Source organism: Neodiprion lecontei, chromosome 5, assembly GCF_021901455.1.
Source record: "Neodiprion lecontei isolate iyNeoLeco1 chromosome 5, iyNeoLeco1.1, whole genome shotgun sequence".
NCBI classification, from domain to species: Eukaryota; Metazoa; Arthropoda; class Insecta; order Hymenoptera; family Diprionidae; genus Neodiprion; species Neodiprion lecontei.
Window position 1 is genome coordinate 16,736,337 of NC_060264.1, and position 24,286 is coordinate 16,760,622.

The 24,286-nt window shown below is 35.4% G+C and overlaps 1 protein-coding gene across 2 annotated transcripts in view; it reads left to right on the forward strand.

The window, feature by feature from the left end:
- Positions 1-23,981, forward strand: part of LOC107219358 (phospholipid scramblase 1) — a 79,817-nt gene extending 55,836 nt beyond the window's left edge. For both annotated transcript variants that reach the window (XM_046741480.1, XM_046741479.1), the window contains exons 4-7: positions 362-579; positions 11,195-11,353; positions 16,421-16,582; positions 23,691-23,981. In XM_046741480.1, coding sequence (XP_046597436.1) covers positions 362-579; positions 11,195-11,353; positions 16,421-16,582; positions 23,691-23,738 — 587 coding nt within the window. In that variant the 3' untranslated portion in view covers positions 23,739-23,981. The remainder of the gene's footprint in view (positions 1-361; positions 580-11,194; positions 11,354-16,420; positions 16,583-23,690) is intronic.
- The last annotated feature ends 305 nt before the right edge of the window (positions 23,982-24,286 follow it).

Sequence of the window (24,286 nt, forward strand, 5' to 3'; positions counted from 1 at the left end):
TGTCTCTCCAAATTCCGACAAGTACGTAATCATCTCTGATATGAAATGGAAAGTACTTGAAGTATACTTCACCGATTTTATTCATTCTGTGATACGTTTGACTTATTGTTAGTACGTCAAAAACATTGACTACTTATTTTTTTATGTACTGAATGAGCACGCGAAAAATAAATGTCTAATGTTTTTCCACGTAATACAATATATCGTATAATAATTAAAAAAATTGGTGAGGTTCGCTTCCGCTACTTGCCTTGTCAGTACGCGGAAATCACTTGTACACGTATATATAATATACATGTACTGCAAAAAAGAAACGGTTATGGTTGGCTCTGCAGCATTGTTTCATTTTTTCGAACCGTAGCTTTCACCGGATGGGAATCGGAGAATAAGTACGTGGTGAAAGATCCTAGAGGACAAGTTGTGTACTACGTAGCAGAAGAATCAGACTGTTGTGGTAGAATGTGCTGTGGCAAATATCGGGCCTTCGATATTAGGATTGTCGACGTCACGATGAAGGAAGTTATCCACCTTTCCCGCTCCTTGAAGTGCGCTAGTTGCTTTTTCCCGTGCTGTTTGCAGGTTCGGTACTTATACGTTCAACATCTAATAAAAGTACACAATGCAACCTACACAAGCCCAATTTTTTACCGGTCTTAACTAGTTTTCTGGTTGTGAATCCCACAATTTGCACTCGCTTGGAATAACAAATTTTACACGAATACATTTCCTATTTGATTAAAATATAGTTTTTATTATATTAAAAAAATTCTCCCAATTTTCAGGCCAAATAAAACTGTTAGGTTTCATAATGGCTTCTTGTCTTCAAGCACTTTTCTATACAATTTTCAAATTTCGATTTCACTATTCATCGAATGTCCGCCACTGTAAGCCATCCAAATTTACTATTGTTGTAGCTTCTATGTTTCTGAAACGTTTGTGAAAGTTGGCGTGCTTTTAGTATACCTGGTTGATAAATACTTAGCAAATATTCCATCACAGCTTAATATTTTATGCAAAAAAGTAGGCAAAAAATAGCGTCAATTCTGAAATTTCTGTAAGTCATTAATTGTATGGGCATATAGTGTATGTGTACGCAAATTTTCTGTTTAATACCGCACCCCGGCGACAAAGGTGATACAAGTCAAAAATCGGCGTTTTTGAGTTAATACTACATTTCGATTGCCGATATTCGAATCTATAACCATGCGAAGTGACACTTGTATAGTTGCGACACTTGCCACTAGAGAGCAAAAATGGTGTTATCGCAGCGAACCGGTTTTGAACCGCATTTATCATAAACAGTGTCCCTTCAGAGTTCTACCAACTTTCATTCGCATCATTCTATTGGGTGAAAATGAACTCTTTAATATTAATATAGTCTCATTCAAAGATCAATGGATTAAACTCCAAACTTTTGAAGGTTTGATTTTTCTTTTTTTGCCCATACTGAAAATCGCCGATTTTTGAGTTGTGTCACCTTTGTCCCCGGGGTGCAATATAACGTATATTTAGTGATTAATCGAAAAAAATTTGTTATGAGTGTTATGTCCGTTACGGATTATTAAATGGGTTGCCTCCTGCTCAAAGCAACCACATCTGAAAGTATTGGATAAGATATTGAATAATGGTTCCTTGTTGGTCGAAAGATGGCTCATTTGAAAATATATGGCAAATGCAATTGTATGTAGAGTAGAGATGTGTGTTTGCAGAGAGTAGGGTTTTGAGTGAGCTGTGTGCTTGTTGAAAGTTGGAATACCAGTGAGTTTAGACACGAAGTGTATGCGTGCAGAAAAGGTGTGAGAATCCAGAGTGAGGGGAATGGAATTAGATGACAATGAGTAAGGGCGATAGCGAGTAGAGTGAGGCTGGATGGAGACAGTAGGACTGGATAGAGACTGTAGCGTTAATATAAGAAATGTGGGAGAGTTAGCAAGTAGGAACAATAGATGGGGAAGACGTGTGGCGGTACGTCGGACGTAACATGATGTTTCGAAAATTCGAATATTCATGGGATATTACTGAACATAAAAATGGCTTGTGTAGAAAGTATTTTTAATGAAATAAAATAATGAAGAGCTATTGAAACAAATGTGAATCGCAATCGAACGTTGGTTTACAATCCATACTCAATTAATTCTAGTAAATTATTGTAGAAGTCGAATTTCATGTAAATTGAGGTCACTTTACAGTGTAACTCGTAGATGGTAAGTTTGACGTTGGTTTGAAGTCTTTTTGATAAGTGTGTTTTCATTAGGTAAATACGTCTAAATCACAATTAACGTTGACATATTGTGTAGGCGATGTAGTTATAGTGTATTGGAATAAGCGTTTTTTACGATATTTTAGTTTTATGATCTCCCATGCATTGCAATAATATTCCATAATCAATAAATTGTGTAAAATTGTACCTGCTAAGCTTTTAAATCCATAATTTAAACAGCAGTGAAAAAAATAATCAACTCTTATTCCGCCAAACCGGGTGGTCTCGAGTTCGCAGCTTAGCGACGCGGACGTGTTTACGATCGCTCTCACTCGAAAAACATAATTTGTCACCAAACAGGACTTATACACAAACGTGACTGTTGAGAATGTAATTTCAGAATACTATATATATGCATACTATGTACTATGTATTACTATAGAGCCCAGTATGCGCAGTAGAGGTAAGGCGCATACGGCGCGTATTAGTATTAGTGAGATCGAGAATCGATGAGAGAGTCTGTACTGCTACTGCTCCTTCTTGTTCGTCGTCGACTCTCATGACACAATGTAGTCTTTATTAAATGAGTTTACCGTCAAAGTTATTGACTAATTAAATTGTTCTTTATTAATAATAAATAAAAGAGAGTATTTATTTACTGAATCGATCCACAGAATCTAACAGTGACTCTACGATTTAAACTGCGGTCGTTGCACCACTCAACCAAGTGGAAGGAGCCCCCACAAAATGAATTCCGAGGAACTTCAAAAAATATTGGAGGAAATCTGGGACGATATAACAACTGTTAAGCTTACAAGTGAAACAGTGCATAAAGACATTGGGTTTACTAAAATTCCCGAATTAACACAAGACAGGAACAACCAGGAACTATAAAAACAAATCGAGCAAATACACCTGATATTAACGAACCTGGATAAAACAGAAAGAGCAAACGACTTGACTTCGTGGACTTGACAATCATCAAAGTACTGGAAAGTGAAAAGACAAACAACGTCCTCATGACGTTTGTCATGAATCTCTTCAAGCAAATTGGAATAAACATGCCTGAACACTATATCGGTACGGCATACAGGTTGGGTAAATGCTCTCCATGCAAGATTAAACCTATTCAAATTAAATTCGTTGCTCCACGCTGGAAAAAAACCACTCTTTGATAAAGCAGCCATCTTCAAGCAACTCGAACTGGCACTGTCAAACAATATTCCACAAGAAAGAGTTATAATAAAACAACCAATAAGAGCGTGATATCTGTTGAGACAGAGGGGGGAAGATGCAACCTTAAAAGACAAAAAGTTGACCGCAACGAAAAAGTCATGATCCAGCAAGATATTACTTTCATCTTATGTGAACAAGCGGAAAATGCGTCACATCCCCCTGCAAACCATGAAACATTTATTGCAAACGCTTGTCTCTAAAATATAGATATAAAAAAAGATATTCCGCTGTGTGAACTTGAATGATCATTGGTCGACTGCATATTTGTCTTAAACGCTATTTCCCAGATATATCTCTGTCAACCCAAATAGTCGGAGAGCTAGTAACACGTCTTTCATGAAGTGTTTGATGCACCTTGAAATTTTGTGCCATAGCATCTACCGGATAGGTGAGCAGGTATACAAGTGTTGGCTAGCCTTACCTGGGGACACCAGGTACTGCGCATGGGAGAAAGGTGTAAAAAAATTTTGCCCAAAAAAAGTATTTGTTTCAGAGGCCAACAAACAGAAATCAAAATTTATAATCACATAAAACACAAAAATTAATAAGGCAGACACTTTTGAGGGGGTTAATATTTAATAAAAACACCCTCAAGTTGTTTTATTTTAAATACAAAATAAAGTGTTTGATTCACGCTGATATTTTAACAGCGTGTTAATTTCATATAATAAAAAATAATTACAAAAAGGCAGACACTTTTTTTGGGGTTTAATTATCGGAAAATATAAAAATAAATATTAATTTTAATAGAAAGAGATAGGCAGCGCGTAGTCGTGGATGTGAGTGAGAGCACCGATTACAGGCGTAGCTACGGTGTTTCTCTGCGCTCTCATTGGCTGTTGGTCACGTGTTCTTGTACAACTGTACTGACTACACATTTTTAAATTAAATTCTGGAGTAACATCAAAAGAAATATATGTTTATCCTGATTAATAACTTATTTTTAAACTTTTAATCTTTCAAGATAGTACAACAACAACAATAATAATAATAATAATAATAATAATAATAATAATGATAATAATGATAATGAAAGAAATAGCATTTATAGTTTATCACATTTAAGAAAAAAATAATGACGCTTGGGGTTACTATTAAAAATCCTATGATTAGTGTTAATGATAAATTTTATTCATTCATTATAGTTATAAAAAATATAGGTGATACGCGTAGACTTAATTGAAAATTAAAGTATAATTTTAATTTTCGTCTTCTTCATCACTGTCCTCTGATTCTTCATTTGAGGAATGAAAATAAATATTCGTCAATTTCACGACCCTTAGGCCCAATTATTTTTTTGTGATGCATAATTGTAACTTGCAGTAAATCCACGTATTTTTTCATTAATTTTTTCTCGAAGAAACTCTTACCCAAGTCACCATCAAACTCCTCTCCATTGTCAGCACTTAATTTCTTTAAAGTATCGATAGAGTAGTTACACAGAAAAGAAAAAAAGATGCATTTTTTGTTTTTAACTATATTTTCATCAATGAAAGAGCAAACTTCATTAAAAGCTTCTTCGCGATATTTTAGTTTTTTATGATAGTCGGCTTTAGGTTTATCTTGATATTGACGTAAAGAATTTACGTATTCAGTTCGGCAAATACGGTGAGCTTTTACATTTACTGAGTTTTGTAATTGTCGATATACTTCCGTTTCTTCTAGGAATTCTTTGTATGGTTGAAGAGTTTTAAACAGAGCTTCTTTTTCCATAGAATATAATTGCTCGTGCCGGCCTTTAACTTTTCTGCGAACTTTCTTACAAAAAATACAAAGATCGGTGTTTTTTGATGTTGCATCAACATCTGCCGTAATATGTTCAGAACTCTGACCTGAACTTTCTTGAACTTCAGACTGATGATCTTCATTGGTTTCAGCAGACTGGCAATCTTCATTATTTTTGTGACCAACACCCTCCAGAAGCTGAGGTTCCGTCTGTTCAGTTCCAACATTTTCGACAACTCTGTCACTTCATGGGGAAATACCTAAAGAAATAAAACCTTAATAAGAAGTTGTTATGATTATTCTAGCAAAATCTAGGTAAATATCATTAGTAATAGATAAATGCGTGCAGCTGCCTTATTTTATATATTATGTTACGCAAAAATTATGAAGTGCATTTAATTTAAAAATTTTGATAGAATTACAAAAAAAAAAAGCTGATGTGTTAGTACACATATATTTTAATATTAAAATTTTAACTGTACATTAAGTATAACTTTATCGTAATTGAATTTTGTACAATACCTGACGCAGAAGGAGTCTCTGGAGAAATTGTTGACAAATTCTTCTTGTATTGTTGTTTAATACTTGTAAAATTGGCGTAACACAGCTGATGATAACCTACTACCGATGGTAGAATTACACCACTGTATTTCAAATTACATTCTTGACGGATTTTCAATGTTATTCGACATTTATTTAAAGATGTCTCAGAGAAAACACAAACCTTTTCAGCATCTTTCTGTTTACATATAACACATGACACAGACACATGTTCCTGACACTCCTCTTCCATTTTTCTAAAAGAATAGTTCACTCGAAAATTTAGTGTACATTAAAAGATATCCAATTCACATATTTTGTTATTAATAATTAATAAATTTACACACGCATAAAAGAAATCACAAAAACATGTGCTCACAACAACGGATAGAATGTTTACTGAAAATGTGTAGTCAGTACAGCTGTACAAGAACACGTGATCAACAGCCAATGAGAGCGCAGAGAAACACCGTTGCTTCGCCGGTAACCGGTGCTCTCACTCACATCCACGACTACGCGCTGCCTATCTCTTTCTATTAAAATTAATATTTATTTTTATATTTTCCGATAATTAAACCCCCAAAAAAGTGTCTGCCTTTTTGTAATTATTTTTTATTATATGAATTAAGACGCTGTTAAAATATCAGCGTGAATCAAACACTTTATTTTGTATTTAAAAGAAAACAACTTGAGGGTGTTTTTATTAAATATTAACCCCCTCAAAAGTGTCTGCCTTATTAATTTTTGTGTTTTATGTGATTATAAATTTTGATTTCTGTTTGTTGGCCTCTGAAACAAATACTTTTTTTGGGCAAAATTTTTTTACACCTTTCTCCCGTGCGCAGTACCTGGTGTCCCCAGGTAAGGCTAGCCAACACTTGTTTACCTGCTCACCTATCCGGTAGATGCTATGGCACAAAATTTCAAGGTGCATCAAACACTTCATGAAACACGTGTTACTAGCTCTTGGACTAAAAAGAAAGGTACGCCTTTTTTACGACTTTGTCCGGGCGTTTGACTCAATAAAACACTCATTGCTGTGGAAAAAATTATTTTTGATGGTCACAAGGTCCAAATTTATACAAGTTTGTAAAAACATATACGATAATGTTACCATTACCGTGCGTAGCCCCATCGGCCTAAAAGTAGACGTTACAGCAGGAGTGTTACAGGGTGAAATCTTAAGCCCTCTACTATTTACGCTATTCACACTTTGAATAGTTTTCCGACGAATATTTGGATAGATAAACAAAATAAGTTAAATAAGGTAATTAAGAAGCGAGTATACTCGTGAGTGAATAGCCCCTCGGATAGACCAAATTCAGACATCATACTAGAAAAAAATATTGCTCACTACACAGTTCGAAACGAAGTGCGGATATGTCTAATTTCCGCTCATGCATTAAAAATAAGGATGAATTGGCGTGAAAAAATAAATCGCATTGTATCTACCAAGCTTCCAAAAATTTTGCTCTTCAGATTAGTATCGCTTGAACATAACAATCAAGTTATCGTTGAATACAACACGTTTCTGCAACTAAAACACATAATAATAAATCAAGGCTTGAATAACAGAAAAAAACATCGCCCGTACAAACGAAATAACAGATTATAAAATAGAATTCCTTGAAAGATATACCTAAAGAAATCAATTTTGCTGATCATTGATGATAACGAGAATCAGTAAGTCGTCAAGCCTCGATTTGTACACTTGAGCACAATGAATCTGAGACGGCTAATTTTTTAAACTAGACAGTTGTGTTGGCAACATAGAGAAACCTACAGCGCCATAGTGGGCCGAGTGCGAAACAAACTCAATCTCAATAAACATAACATAACCCATGACCGTCGAATCTATCCTTAGAATATCGCGGGGATGATGACTTGTTGACTTATTCGACTGTCATGGGTTATGTTATGTTTATTGAGATTGAGTTTGTTTCGCGCTCGGCCGACTATGACGCTGTACTCTGTAGATTTCTCTGTGTTGCCAACATAACTGTTTAGTGTGAAAAATTAGCCATCTCAGATGCATTGTCCCCAAGTGTACCCCTGACTATGTATAGTACGGGGTGTCAACGACAACTTTTACTTAAGGGGGTATTCTAGTGTAGAGGCATGAATTTGAGGTGTTTTTTGAAGTGCTATAAACAAAAAACAAAAAATATTTTTACTATCCATTTTTTTATCAGGCGTTTATTATCATTTCACGATTACAAAAAAAAAAAAAAAACAAGTCAAAAAATACAAAATTGAAAGTGCTATGAGTTGTTGAAGTGGGGGGTACGAAAAAAATTGCGCGCCAATGTTGTCACGATTGCAAGCATTTTCAAAATCAGAAAAAAAAAAAAAAAAGATTATTAATCTACATAAATGCAGCTATCGTACTAACCAAAAAAAAGTCGAAAAAAAATTTTTTTTTGCCAAATTACGGCTGTCCGAAAAAATAATACGTTTTTTTTGACTTTTTTGGACGTTTCTGAATTTTTTAAAAATAGTAAAAATTATTATTTCGTTATAATAATAGTTCGTGCGATAGAGACATGTATTGAGAAGATTCTCACCAAATTTCAAGTAAATCGGTTCAATAGAACTTGAGAAATCATGTCAACCGTTTTGAAAAATGTAGTTTTGAGAAAAACGCGTTTAAAGTATTCGTTCCAGCCGAGCCAGTATTGAAGACGTGTCACTAAAATAGCTATATCTCTGAAAATAATTGAAATTTTGACTTGTCCTTTCAAGGACACATTCTTAAAAGGTTAAGCTTTGAAAATATAAAAAAAAAAAAAAAATCGATTTTTTCAAATTTCTACACTAGAATACCCCCTTAAATAGAAAAACTCCGCTTCCTATGACAAAAGTTGTAACTCAATGTCGCCTGATATCAAAAATGGTAAGAATCTTAATAAATAATGCGCGCATTGAATTAAACCTGAATAGTGATTACTCTAAAGCATGTGGCTTCCCAGAAAGAAAACCTGCCCCACTTACTGCTTGAATATTCTGCCTATCACGATGCCCGAATAAAAATATTCGGCAACGTCTTTAACGAATATTCAAGCAACATTTAATAAACAAACTATGTGAAATATTAAGCGCAGAAACGACACAAGAAGTCAAGCTACTGTGCACATTTATGATAAGCGTATGCGAAATCTGCAACAAGAGTCGGAAAGGCTAAACGGCGTACATATTAAGGGTAGCACTAAATATATGAAGATCTAAGATATCCCGATGTATAGTTATAAGCTGTCGATATTGAACCTTATTTGTACAGGCGAACAGATTAAGCAAATTAACGAATAGTAATAAAATAACAAGTTCCCCCAAATTATAAATTAAATTTTGGTTAGTCGTATTATTTGATGTCAAAACAATATACAATCCACAGTTGAACGATTTATATCATAAAAAAAATTGAAAGGCCGTAATCGGCGCTGTTACCTTCCACGCCAGCCTTCCCTAATTAGTAAGTTAGAAAAATTCTCTCTGACGAACAAGAACAATAGCAATAAAAAATACTGAGTCCAGTGAAATCTTTAGTTAATTTGGTGCATTTTTCATGACATTCTCAAGGGTTTTGAATGTTTTTCTGAAAATTTTTTGGAAAGTACATGATGAAGGTTTGTTGAACTTGAAAAATTGGTAGTATGAAAAACTCAGGGATAATTTTTCTCGGTGATAAGAAATGTCAATGTATTTTACGATTCACAATTTGTGCAGCGATTGTACTTGGCATCATATTATATACGTTATATCTTAGGGAAAAGGCTATATGGGGAGAAGTAGGGTAAAAATGATTTTCTCGAATATCTTAATGATATTTTATGGATAAGTAAGTTTACGAAATTTTTTTGCAACTTTTTATATCATTAATTTATTGAAGATTTTTTTTTTTCACACCTAATATAAGTGAATTATTTTAATATATTACCTATATCAAAAACGAGTACAATTTGGAATAATACAGCTAAAATTTATTTAATGACTCAGTTGTTCTAGAAAAAAAATGTTTTTTATTTTTTTTAACTACGCCGTACCGTTAAGAAAATGTTGAAAATAAATACAAGTGATTGAAGAATCTATAATGAATGTAAAAATATTAGTTCCATAATATTGCTCGAACAGGATCACAATAAAAAACAAAAATTTAAGAGATAATCATTTTTTTATCATGAATTTATTCGTCTAAAAATCTGTCCATTGTGCCTTGACTTCCTGAATAACATATTAAATTTTCAATAAAATCGGTAAAGTCCTGAGGAAAAAATGATTTCATGTTTTTTAGTTTTTTTTTAGTTTCTTTTTGTCTCCAAAACAAATTAATATTGAGGTCTGATATTTTCAGGATTTCAGTATTTGAATAGCTACTTATCCATAAAATGGTATTGAGATATTCGCAAAAGCCATTTTACCCTGCTTATCTCCCTATGGCCTTACTAGTTATTTATACCCTCTGTCTTAATAGATATTACATATATTAAAATGTGTACACATTTTTAACTTCTCTTTTTTCTCTGTTTTCAGAGAAAAAAGGAAATAACTGTAATCACCTCGAAAATGAAAAGTTGACTTTTCACTAGATCTCGATGTTTCGAGATATAGAGAATCACCTCCAACCATTTTCGGATGGACGGCTGTGTGTATGTACGCATGTATGTATGTATGTATGTATGTATGTATGTATGTATGTATGTATGTATGTGTGTGATCAACTTTTTCGTCCGACGATACCTCGAGAACGAGTTACCGAATTTCAATGATTTTCCTCTCTATCGACGCGGCTTTTCCAAACTTAGAACTGATTAGATTCTGGCTTTAATCGATTCAGGACGTTTTGAATTATTTAAATAACTAAATTCCAAAGAATAAAATAAAAACAATGATATCTTGAGAATACATAAATGGATTCTAATGAAAATTGGTACCGCAAGGTTTTTTGGGTCGCTAATGAGAAGTCTAATTTAAGTCAGAATTACAAAATTTAAATTTGGCGTATGCAATATGCTGAAAAAAAAACTAATAACATTTGGATCTTTATGAAAATTGGTCCCCACGGGTTTGCTGGGTGGCTGATCACGAATCTGAGGTGAGATTTTCGAAAACCAAAATAGCGAATCAAATATGATGGAAAAAATCTGAATAAATTCGGATTTTCGTTGGAATCAGTGGGCGGAAATCCTTTGGGTCACCGATAGCGAATCCAAGATCAGACTTCCAAAATTTGTAATGGTGGTTTAAAATAATATAAAAAAATCGTCGTGTCTTATTTAATATGGCATATGAGGTTTTTCATATCGTTAATCATGAATCTGAATTTGTAGTTCAAAATTCGAACTCAATATTATCGTTTTTTTTAAATTTCTTTTGTGTACTTCGGGCTTGCAGTGTGAGAATGGAAAGTTCGAGGGCCGAGTCATGGCCAGCCTAAAGTTGCTTGTTTCTAAACGTTTCATATATTCATTATTCATGGTGTCACTTGTTGTTTATCAGGAACTGGAGGTATCTTCTAACGGTGTTCAAATCGGCTCCATTGTACAGAACTGGAATCCCATCCGCCCTTCTTTCTCGATCTGCGATGCCAGTGGAGACAGCGTTCTAAGTATCAAAGGCCCCATATGCATGTGCTCATGTTTTGATATTGACTTCGACGTAAGTATATTATATCTAGGTATAAATAATAGTTTAACAATTAGTTTGAATAATTCGTACATAGAGATAATATTGCCCGTTCGGGAATAAAGAAATTTTTTAACTGTTATTTTTCATTGTTTCAAATACTTTACTTCTTGTAAAATAATATCTCGTCAACCGCATCTTTGTATGTTCACTAGGAAAAAAAATAAATAAATAAAACTGTAAGGGAAAAGTCGACTGGCCTGAAAGGGAGTGGGCTTACTTCTCCGAAATCAGTTCTATTAGAAAATTTTGCAGGCTTGTATCTACCGAAAAATTATCTTACATGCCCCAATCGTCAATTCGGGTTTTTCCGTGACAATTGAGGGTAGAAAAAAGAGGGTAAAAAATTTTTTGCCAAGGTTATTCATAGATGCCAGCTGGCAGTCTACGTATATCAATCATGATTAATAAGCACGCGCAAGGATATTTTGTTCACGATCAGATGAAAAATGGCTATTGTATCAGAATGTTAAAAATATCAAAATGTTAAAAATATCATCATATTAAAAATATCATTAACACACGCCCCTATTGAGAGAACTACGATTATTATAAGTGGACTTAAAATAATCTCGAATCTTTTGATAAAACGACTAAGGTTTGCAACCGAGCGTTTTCTCACCTAACGATGCCGCTTCAAACTTCTTGTATGTTCTGACACAAAGTAGTCATCCAGGAGTGAAATTTGTACGTGCCTTGGCTCAACCAAATGTTATTTGGAATAGTTAATTTTTAAAAATTGAAAAATAACGAATAATACTCCTCAATTTAATTCTATACTCTGTCCGGCGAGAGATCGACACAACGTCGCGTAATAGAGTGGGAATCGAGTGGGAATAGCGGAGCTCGCTATTCAAGTATTGTACCTATAATTTCCTACATTTGTGTCCTGCACCAATAGTCTACGCTGTGTAACAGAACTAATAGGTCAAATAATATGAACATCGCGGGCTCATTATATCGTATAGTCCAAGAGTTCGTGACAAATTTAGAGAAGGTGTTTTGCCCACGTTAAAATAATAAAAAAACAACACTATTACTATGAGTGCATCTGGAATGGTGGGTCTGGTGGAGTTCTTGCGGTTATTTTGCTACTGCGCAGCCTAATAGATTTGAAAAAATATAATCACAAAAAATATACTCTAGGCATCCTAAAATTTTTATGGCATATTCAATAAACAATTTAAAAAATACATGTCAATTGCCAGACGATTTGAACGGTTTTTAACAACCCCCTGACGTGAATAAAGATTTTAAATAAGTGCGACAAAAAAGTCTCACTTGTAGTTACAAGTGCGAGAGAGATAGTTTATCCACGCCTTCTGGCAGCTGACGGGGCCCCTGGCTCTTCGGCCTGTGATTGGTCGCCTCAAGCCCACGTGACCACTATTTACTATGAAACTCGCTCTCACACACACAGCAGAGTATTTTAGAGTAATTAATTTTTCAATAATAAATAACAAATATATAAGCTCATAAGTTTTTTTTCTTTGATACCAACGTGTCATTAAATTCCTTGCACTCGTAGATTTGCTAAACGGAGTATTATGTGAGGTATGTGTGGTATTACCTTGAATAATTTATTAATTTTGTGAAAATTATTAAAATAATTGACATCACTACAAAAATACTAAATTATTTTAACTATATCCACAGATATTTGGTCCATATATATATATATACATATTGATAAATCTTGATACCCAGAACGACAAAAACTGCAGTAAAAACTATGATAGAAGATTAACAATATCAAACTAATCTTCCACGTGGTTGTATAAACTCGTTATGAAAAATACTCTAAAAGACTCTGCTGTGTGTGCTGAGTACAAGTTTCACGGTAAGCAGTGGTCACCAGTGTTGGGCAAAATTGTAATAAAAAATTAACAATTACAAATCACTAAGGAAATTTTTAATGAAATTGAATTTCATTAAAATTATTTTCAGTAATAATAATTGAATCGGAGTTCAGTGAAATTACTTTTGATAATTGTATTTGACTCAGAGTCCATCGAAATCATTTCCAGTAATTGAAATTGAATTGGATTTCATTAAAATTACATTGAGTAATTTGAATTTAATCAAAGTTTATTAAAATTACTTTCAGTGATTGGAATTTAATCAGAAATCATTTCAATTATCCTCAGTGATTGTAATTAAATCAGACATTATTAAAATTCTTTTGAGTAATTGTAAACCACACGATGTGGTCCAATTGAATTTTTTTCTCTAACGTTATTCCTGTGAAATAATAACAAATAGACAAATAAATTTACTCCGTTTTTGGAGTATTCAAATGGTGTGATCGGAACGAGTCTTTTACAGTCAATATGTGAATGGGCTATGGTTACCAAAGTTTTTTGGGTAGCTGATCAAGGATTTCACATTACTTTGAAAAATTAATTTGTTTAAATAATTTGCTTGACCAGTCAATGTGAATATGTAAGCTCCATGAAGTTCCCGATGTTTTCGGAATTTGAAATTATGTTGAGAATTCGACATTACGTTTCCAAAGGTAATTTGTTTAAATAAATTATGAAAAACAATTGAAATTTGAAAAAAAAACATAATCATTTCCATTAATTGTAATGAATAACAGAAAAATTACAATTGTTCCAAGTAATTGTAATTAGTAGCAAAAAAATTACAATTTTTTCAAGTAATTTTAATTGACAACAAAAAAATTACAATTATTTCGAGTAATTGTAGTTGATAATCATAAAATTACAATTGTTTATACTAACTGTAATTGGTAAATCAAAATTTATAATTATTTCCCGCAATTGTAATTAGTTACTAAATATTACAGTTATTCACAGTAATTGTAATTTACGGGTAATGAAATGACGAAAGTAATTTCTGCTGCCCAATTCTGGTGGTCACATGGTCACGTGGTCTTGAGGCGACCAACCACAGGCCGAGGTCCCAGGAGCCCCGTCAGCTGCCAGCAGGCGTGAATAAACTACCTCTCTCGCACTTGTAACTACAACTGAGACTTTTTTGTCGCACTTATTTAAATTTTAATCTTTATTGACGTCAGGGGATTGTTAAAAACCATTCAAATCGTCTGGCAATTGACATGTATTTTTTAAATTGTTTATTGAATATGCCGTAAAAATTATAGGATGCCTAAAGTATATTTTTTGGCTATATTAATTAAATAAATTCGGGGGGGTCAGGTCATACTTTAAAACTCAAAAACTAGTCTGGGATTATTATTTATATATTATACAGCTACTAAAACAATAGGTAAAAAAATTTCAACTTGCCCAATAAATATTTTTTGAGTTTATTCTTTTTTCAAATCTAATAGGTTGCGCAGTAGCAAAATAACCGCAATACCTCTACCAGACCCACCATTCCAGATGCACCCATAGTAATAGTGTAGTTTTTGTATTATTTTAACGTGGGCAAAACACCTTCTCTAAATTTGTCATCAGCTCTTGGACTATTACTTGAAATTTCACAAGTTTGTGAACTCACTCGCTATTTTGTAACAACTGACCCTCGACGGTTTGAAATCAACCGCTAAGTTTGAAATTAACTGTTAGGTTGAGTAGCTGGGTACCTGTGTCGGCTGTAGCTGGATCTGGCCAGCTGCGAGACCCGTTCGGTAACCTGGAGTGGGTAAAATGGGCGGCGCATTGGGCGGGATTTGACCGAAGTGGACGCGTTTAGCTTTGTAAGTGGGTCGATCTCTCGCTGGACAGAGTATAGACCTAGCAAATGAAAACGACCTAAAACGTATTCCAAAGAATTTATACGGAATTGGTGAATCTGCCGAAGTTTTCGGTTACATATATTTTTATGAATAAAATAGAAAATGAATTAATAGAAATCACTTTTAATGACCATAACGTCAGCCATTTCATTCGTTAACATGTTTTGCCGTGTCCACAATACCTACCTCAAAAACGGTTCAACCGATTTACTTCAAACCTAGGGACAATATTCTTGGATAGTTTAAATTTTGCCACGAAAAAAATTTTTTTAAACGAAAACCCCAAGTTCTACTTCAATCGGCCGGTATTTTATTGAAAAAAATAAAATTGGACCGTGAGAAAGAGTACATATAACGCCCTACACGGTGCAGCTCAGCACCGCACGACAGCGAACTGAAACGTTATGCAATTTTAGGTTAGCAATATTTCGATTTGGAGTGAGAATTATATTTTTTGGGGTTAAAAAGACCTCTGGAATTAATTTTATTGAAGAAATATTTTCCAAGACGCTGGAAAATAGAACCTTTACCAAAAAAACTATATTCTAACTTTTGTAAATTTCGCGACTCTCAACCTCTGAGTTTTCCATCTTCCAAATTCGTGAAAACGGTTCAAATTCCATTGTAAAATATTGTTTAAAGGGAATCATTTCGTCCAAATGCAAAAATATGTCTACTACTTCCGACTCTCACCCCCTATATTTCCTCTTACTCGATATCTCTGAATCCGCACGAGATTTGAGTGGAATCTATTCATATTTTTAGGGGTTTTGTTCAACCATATTGAGTAGACACAAATATAAACGGCGACTGTCGGGATGAGTATAATTATGTATTATTAATATAATTTTGTTTGTCGATATTGAGTGACCGTTGAATTTTCATTATTCCAGTGAAATTTGGACGCTCTTTATAAGTTTGGACTGTAAAAAAAAAAATTTGTGGTGTGAGCTGTAAAATGGATAAGTTGAAAAAGTTTTTCGGATAAGAATCGAACTCTTAAGCGACCTTGAAAAATTCTCCCATCACGTTCAACTTTAGAGGGGTTTATTTTATTTGAAGAAACTATTTCGGTCCAACTTGAGGTTACAGCGACAAAACTGAGATTCAAAAGTAGAGAAGTTTCTGTGATTGCCAATATTCGCTAAAAATAATTCGAAGCTCTGATGAGATTTTCTGAACTTAAAGGGCAAAAGAGTAGGAAAAATGACAAAATCCCAATAAGATACTATAAGTGATCTTATAGAAATGAACTAAAGGTGGTTTTAGTGACTCACTGACGGCATCTCTAAAACGTCATCTTTAATCGTTATTTGCAGGTACTTTCAGTTGACGGCGAGCACAAAGTTGGTCGAATTTCCAAAAAGTGGTCTGGATTTGCACGAGAATTATTCACGGACTCGGATATGTTTGGGATCAGTTTCCCTGCCGATCTGGATGTCAAAATAAAGGCAGTTCTCCTTGGTGCATGTTTCCTGATTGTAAGAAAAATTTTGTTCAATATTACTTATGCTTTACTTCGTTCGTTTTGAAGTTGCATTGATGAAAAATCCCCATCAAATACATTCCAAGATCGTATTACAGTGTTGCCCCGAAAGAAATTCTATTTCACTGCTTTTTGTCTGTGAGTTGCACAAGTTATTTTCCTGGCAAGTTTGCATAAAGTGGGGATTTCTTGTCGTGTGTAAAGTGCTGCAAGAGCCAAAGGCGTGTACGCCTATGCGCGCACATGCCACAAATCCTACTTTCTGTACGACCTCCTGTTAAAAATTATAAAGTAGTCGAGTTGTTGACGGACGTAACGCCGAAAAGATTTATGAAATGATGTAGTAGTCCGAGAGCTGGGGACTGATTTTTGTGACTAATATCCGCAAGCTTGATATTTTTTTTTGTATGTGCTATACATATGGGATATTCTGCGAAGTGTGGATCAAGATCGGAAATTGATCTTTCCGATTTATTTCAAACTTTTTTCTGTGAAAGTACTGGTCCAAAAGCAAAGCCATGATTTTTTTTTCAAATTTTTTCAGTCATGCGTATTTGAGATTTTATCATCTCAAAAGCGACTATTTTCTAAAATCTGAAAAAATTCAGGAAATCCTAGAACAACATGACAAAATTTTGTAGCCCTATTCGAAGGTGGAGATTTCATCACAGCAAAAGTTGGATTTCGAAAATAATGAAAATTTCGAAAATTATTCATAGAATGCGTTTTTCATATGAAAATTAACAAAAAAGTTTCCTATAATATGGGTCGAAAAAAAATATATTTACAGAGTTAAACTCGAAAAATAGTAACTACCTAAGTCTTCGCTAGGTAGCGCAACAACATTATACGAATAATGCAAGGTGAACATTCACAATGTAGAATTTTTTTATACAACACTAGTACGCAAACACAGTCTAGTTCGTAACACCAAAGTATAATAACGCGCGTAGAATTCCACACACGCAACAAATGCATTGCGTCATTCCATTACTAACCGAAAATAAAGTTATTGCTCGTCGCTATTCTGCATCAAGTATTGATATTACTCATAAGATAATCAAATAACTATGATATATAAAACATTGTAATATGTATCTGGAACATAAATATTTCATGAAAATATGTAAATTTGAACAACTGGTGAATTTGAAAAATTAACGACGGAGCCAGGAATCGAACATGGTATCTAGCGATGCTTTACCGGAGACTTACTCCACTAGACCACCTAGCCTAATTTAATTTTTCAAATTCACCAGTTGTTCAAATTTACATATTTTCAACAAAATTCTCTCGTAGATTAATGATTTGCACACCCGCATCCCATTTATTAGACGGCATTGCCGTCTTACGGGCTTCTCATCGGAAGCAAAGGATTCAAAAAGGGTAAACATAACATCTACACACTACAGTCTCCTTACATCGTGCATGCAGAGAAGAAATTCTTACTCATAAATATTTCATACCGTAAACCTGTTAATATATTTTTTTCGACCCATGTTATAGGAAACTTTTTTGTTTATTTTCATATGAAAAAGGCATTCGAAAAATGATTTTTGAAATTTTCACTATTTTCGAAATCGATCTTTTGCTGTGATCAAATCTCCAGCTTCGAATAGGGCCAGAAAATTTTGTTATATTTTTCTAGGATTTCCTGAATTTTTTCAGATTTTATAAATGGTCGCTTCTGAAATGGTAATATCTCAGATATGCATGAACGAAAAAATGTTTAAAAAATCATGGCTTTGTTTTTCGATCATTACTTTCACAGAAAAAAGTTTGAATTGATTTCCGATCTTGATCCATACCTAGTGGAATACCCCATATGCACCATTGTAGTCATAGTCTTCCAACGCATCACCACAATGGCAAGTCTGACGGCGATCTCGAAAGTCGCAAAAAACAAAGATTTTCAACTCATTTTCCCAAACAAACTTTGTTTATGAGCTATTGACAATGTCAAGATTGAAATTAAACCAGTCTACCAACTCGCGTGTACAACGTAGTGCGTCTTCCACTCGCATGAAGCCCGCACAAAGTTACCATAATGAAATCATTTTTTCAAAGCTGAAGTTTTGATCTAATTCAGTTCTGGTCACGTACGAATGAATAATAATCGTCTTCCAATTATTATTTACAACGAAAACTGTCTTCCAAAGAGGTGAAAGTACAGCGCGCTAACCAGGTTAGCCAGGTACTTCTTTTCTGCAATTTTCTTCAGAATTTATATTCTTGTTGCACAATGTTTGTGGGTGTCCCCTGAGTGTAAATTATTCAAGTTGGATTCGGGGGAGGGGGGTCGGTCGGTCGGTCGGTCGGAAGTGCGCGTATTATTGGACGTTTGATATTCCTTGGATTCAACATTTCGCCCCTCGCTATGATGCATATTTCAACTTTTATTTTCGATTAAAATTTATTTTCGCAATTGTACATTTTCAATTCTTTTATGTCTTTTTCATAGTTCTTTGTTGACAATGCCTTTCGATATTTTGAATTACCGTTAATAAAAATTTCGAATTACTGGTCCGTCGAAATTCTAAACTTCACTTGGGATTGGACTCCATAGCTGTCATCTCGGAAAACACGTTTAATCAAATACCTCTTGAACCGTGCATCGCACAAAAAAAACAGCGAAAATTTTTCTGTAGCTGATAAAAAACGGGACTTTTTTCTGTGTAGTGCACAGTTTTTTACTTATGGCGCTTCAAGGTTTCCAATCATGGGTATTGCTAAATATATCGTCAACTGTTGATGGAACAGTAAAAATGGTTACGCCCAATTTAGTAGAATATAAAATTTCCGAGAATAAAAATAAGAATAAGAGAATAAAAAAGCAGATTCTACTTAAAACTACAGGAGAAGAAAAAAAAAACTATATATATATAGGTATAAAGCTCCATGAAACTGCGCATAGTAGTACTGGAGAGCTTTATTGAGGTACACTGTAGATGTTAAAAATTCATATATGTGTGATGCGGATTTTTGCTGGATCACTGCCACCTGGAGAAGTAACCGAGAACTACCATGTACGCAATAATTTGGTGAACCGCGATGTAAGCTGGAAAAATTGATCTTATAAAAGATATCGCGAAATTCTGTTGGGCGCCTGGCGTGAACACGTCTCGAAATCCTTAGTTCCGCTAAACCTCGGCTGACATACTTGGTGGTAGTTCAGTACCACGGAGAGCGGAGGGGTGATTTTGGAGAGAGAGAGCGACACTCGACAACAACACGCTATTTAACACAAATAAAATAAAATAATATATTCGGTAATAGTGGCGATATAAAAAAAAGTCAAATAATTTAAAATTCGCTCCCGTGATATCGAAAATAACAAAAAAATAAATAAACGAAACAAAGTTAAGAACAAACAAATATCAAAGAAATGTTAATCCTAATTGCGCTAGTCGCACTCTCAATAATAAATAAAATTGCCGAAACCCAAAAACTAGGGATTATTCGAACGCACTAACTGCGATCGTCCTTTACTAAAATAAGGCGCTAATCGCAAAATTATTTAGTATCGGAAATCAAAAATAAGTTTCAATTTAATAACTATAACTTAAGATGACTAATCGCGATGCATCCGAACTCCGATTCGTACGCGAGCAAAACCCAAAATTAAATAGTCGTACCGCTAAACTGAGCGCTCACATGCGGCGATACGCGACCTACACGAGACGTGACACGCTAGTGCGACTAGACCCCGTGCAGCGACATTTGACTGCACGCAATTTAATAACTCTAGATTTTCAACAAAGTGGACTTTACGAGTTATTGCGAAAACTCAAGCTACGGCCATCAAACAAGGAGATCAGCAAACGAATTTTGAGTATCGTCGTAACGCAATTACAAAATGGCCAACCGTCAACCGGTCCGCCGATCTAAATCAATCTCGAAATTGGTTCGCTAGGGAATTGATAGCGCGTACCGCGACGAAACCACATCAAAAAGCTCCCAACCCCATAGTCGGATAACCCAAGTCTCTTCTTCGCAAAGAAAACAAACAGAACAAAGAACACCTCTAAGCTACCGCTCGCTACACGTCTCTCTAACGATACTTTTCAACTATTTCGCACGTTTCCCAGCATCGCCAGGACTCTGTATGTTCAGCTTCGCTACGCGGAGCCGAAATTCCACATGCTTCGAACATAGGCGCAATTAGTCGCGAAAGATTCCCCAGAATTTCTTGCTTCACGGATTACAACATTTTTAAAGGCTAGCTTATCGCTAACGTCGATTTCTGCTGTCACGGAACGCTGATTGGCTGTCGCGATCGACGGTACTCCATCGTTCGGCAGTGGTGTGGAGATGGCTTCGCGAGGCTGTACGATGTTGGCGCTTTAAGGAGAGGTTACGGCTCGCTGGCCAACAACGGAAATCTCGTCCGCCTCGGTTTCCCTCGTGGCAGAGGTCTACGTTGGCCATGGTGTAAGGAGTAAGATGTATTCACGGTCGTGTATACAGGTCTGGGCCAGCCCCCTGACACACGCTGCTAAAAGTGGTTCGCAAAATGTCCCTCGATTCTGCCGCCAATTTCGACCGCTAGTGGCGCTAGTAGTTGTCTGTCAAGCTTGCGCGCGGTCAGCGAGGGAGTTCCGTATAGTTACTCGGGTAACAATAAAAAATAATAATTGTTATATTTATCTGCTAACTATACGGAACTCAGCGAGGGCAGTGTGCGTGTCAGAAGTCTACTAGCGCCACGTAGAGGAACTAAAAAACGGGGACAAAACGCGTACAATTTTTCAGTATACGAGCAATGGTGGGTGTCAGGGGTCTGTTCTGGGCACTCCCATATATTTCGTATACCCCACAGTGTGCCTCTATCTGAGGCACATGTGTCCCACATTGGCCGCAAAAGCGCGGAGCGCTGCAATCTCGGGGGCACGTGTGTGACAGAGACAGAGCGATATACGCGCGCATGTATTAGCGGGGCTGTAATGAAAAGTTAATCCATATCTTGAATAATTCGTCGAACACAAAAATTAAAACCTTAAATCGAACATATGGGCGATGAGCCAGTAATTAATTATACTAACCGTCCTTGAGATGGATAGGCCAAATTAAGTTTTGCTCCGGTGTACTCGGGTAATGCAACTACGCAATAACTGCGCGCATGCCCCTCCGTCACTAGCGACGTGGCGAAATTTGGAAATAAGGGCCTCAGTTAGAGGCACAGGTTTTTAGACGGAGTACCCAGACCTGTATACACGACCGTGGATGTACTACAAAGCAGCTTTTCGGACGAACCAATAGAAACGTTCCGCCAGTTGACATCGCAACAAGCGGTCAATTCAAAAAGAATTCTTCAGTTCACGCATAGTGGAAATGTGAATACTTTTTTTTACACAGCGTGCGGTAAATTCGTTTTACCGTGCCTGCGGAACGTGCGGTGAGTGAATATTACCTTTACAGCGATCTCTAGGATTGTAATAACATACTCCTGCGCACTGTGTATTTACCAGAATATAATCGATGTAAACAAACGCGGCGCTAAGGAGCGAAGGCGATGCTCGGATTACTAACATTGATTACAAAAGGTCATATTAGCTTTTCTTTGTATACCAATGCCATTTTTATCAGATCTTATCGCGAACTTACCACAACTTGTGTACAACAATAGTATACATAACTCGTTTGGGCAGATATGGCCTACTTCCCGCACTTGTCACGTAATGTACCATTACCTCTGCAGGTCCTACCTCGATTCTTACAGCCCTTAACCGAACAGCTGAACATTTGATTGAATTCGTGAAACGATGCGCGTCAACGCGATGTGTGACCCACCATGTTTGTTTATACGTTTATTGAAGTTATAGTTGAGGTTATGTTGTAATTTGAACGTGCGCATGCGCTGTAGGCTTGCTATGACTTACTGTGACGTCAACTGGCCGAATGTGCGACCTTGTACGAAATCCAGTCCTTTATCGAGCACACCTTAATCCTTATACCATGTACACTTGTGGACAATGAATCTGAGACGGCTAATTTTTCACACTAGACAGTTAAGTTGGCCACTTAAGTTGGCAGCACAGGAAACGTACAGCGCCACAGTCGGTCGAGCGCGAAACAAACTCAATCTCAATAAACATAACATAACTCATGACCGTCGAATCTAACCTTAGAATATCGCGGGGATAATGACTTATTGGATTGACACATATTCTATGGTTAATTTCCACGGTCATGGGTTATGTTACGTTTATTGAGATTAAGTTTGTTTCGCGCTCGGCCAACTATGGCGCTGTACGTTTCCTGTGCTGCCAACTTAAGTGGCCAACTTAACTGTCTAGTGTGAAAAATTAGCCGTCTCAGATTCATTGTCCACAAGTGTATATTTATACGTTGGCGCTCTCTTCGTAGCCTCGCCTGAGGCTCTCCGCTCGCGGTGTAGCCTCGCTATTGTGTTCCCTCGTCGAAATTCTCCACTACCGTTGTCACAAAATGCTTTCGAATTTGCCGCCGATTGCATGCCTGGTGTCAATATACTCGAAACAACATAAACAAAAATCCTGAAATATCTTGTTCGCTAGCCTGTAGATATATACATATATATATATATATATATATATATATCACGTACCGAAACTATATATATATATATATATATATATATATATATATATATATATATATATATATATAATAGAAAATTCAATCTCCACCAAAAATATATATATATGTATACATCATATTTGTATTTGGAGATTTCAATTGCATTACATGGATTTGTTGGAGATTGAATTCTCTATTAAAGAGAAATTTCCAGGTAAAAGAAACATTCTTTTCATATCAATTTTTACCATCTATTGTGTGCCTCAATAAAGCTATCCAGTGCTGCTATATAGGAGCTAAAAATTTGGCGTACTGACTGTACGGTGTGCCGTAAGTAAAAACATTGAGTGCAAGCGACGAAAAACACTTGTTATCATAGTCTCCAAAGGATAAGAATGTGCAATTCAATTTTGTCAGAATTCTTTGGATTATGCATAAGTGGAAAACATGAGGAACTTGGGAGTGAAATTTTTTATCAACGCTATTTTGTAATAAATATTTCGTTTGATATATTATGAACTAACAAGTGATCATTGCTTTCACAGGATTTCATGTACTTCGAAGGTCAGAGTAAGGCTGGTGAATTGGGCTAGAAGTTGCGAATTACTTCTACGATAATTCAAGCAGAAAAAGAAATGGTGAAGAAACTTGGATCTGAAAATTATTATATTCGCTGTCTACCACTGCAACTTTTACCATGTACACACACTGAACAAAAAGTCAGTCTTCCTATTAAACTATTATAGAATATATTGTCGACTCAGGCCCTTTGAATACTGTTGTATTACGATTGGTTGCTGAAATTACACGATCGAAGTAACCCAGATTACTTTTCGTACTTACAAGGGGAGTGTCAAACTTGGGAATCACAGATTTCCATCACTTTTATATATATTGTAGGGCAGGGTCCCCTCAATAAATATATAAAGCGGCAAGACGCCATTCGTTTTTATTATTGAGAAATTTCAACTCAAAGTTCTGTATGTAACTTAAGTAGAAGGAACCTTTTACCGGTTGCAGCAATAGTTCCGTGGCGTAGCGGTAACGATCTTGCTGACTGAGGGACCGAACGGCTGTTCAAGTTCCGTTAGAGTTACTTTTTTTTTTTTTTTTTTATAAATTATTTAATACAAAAATAAAT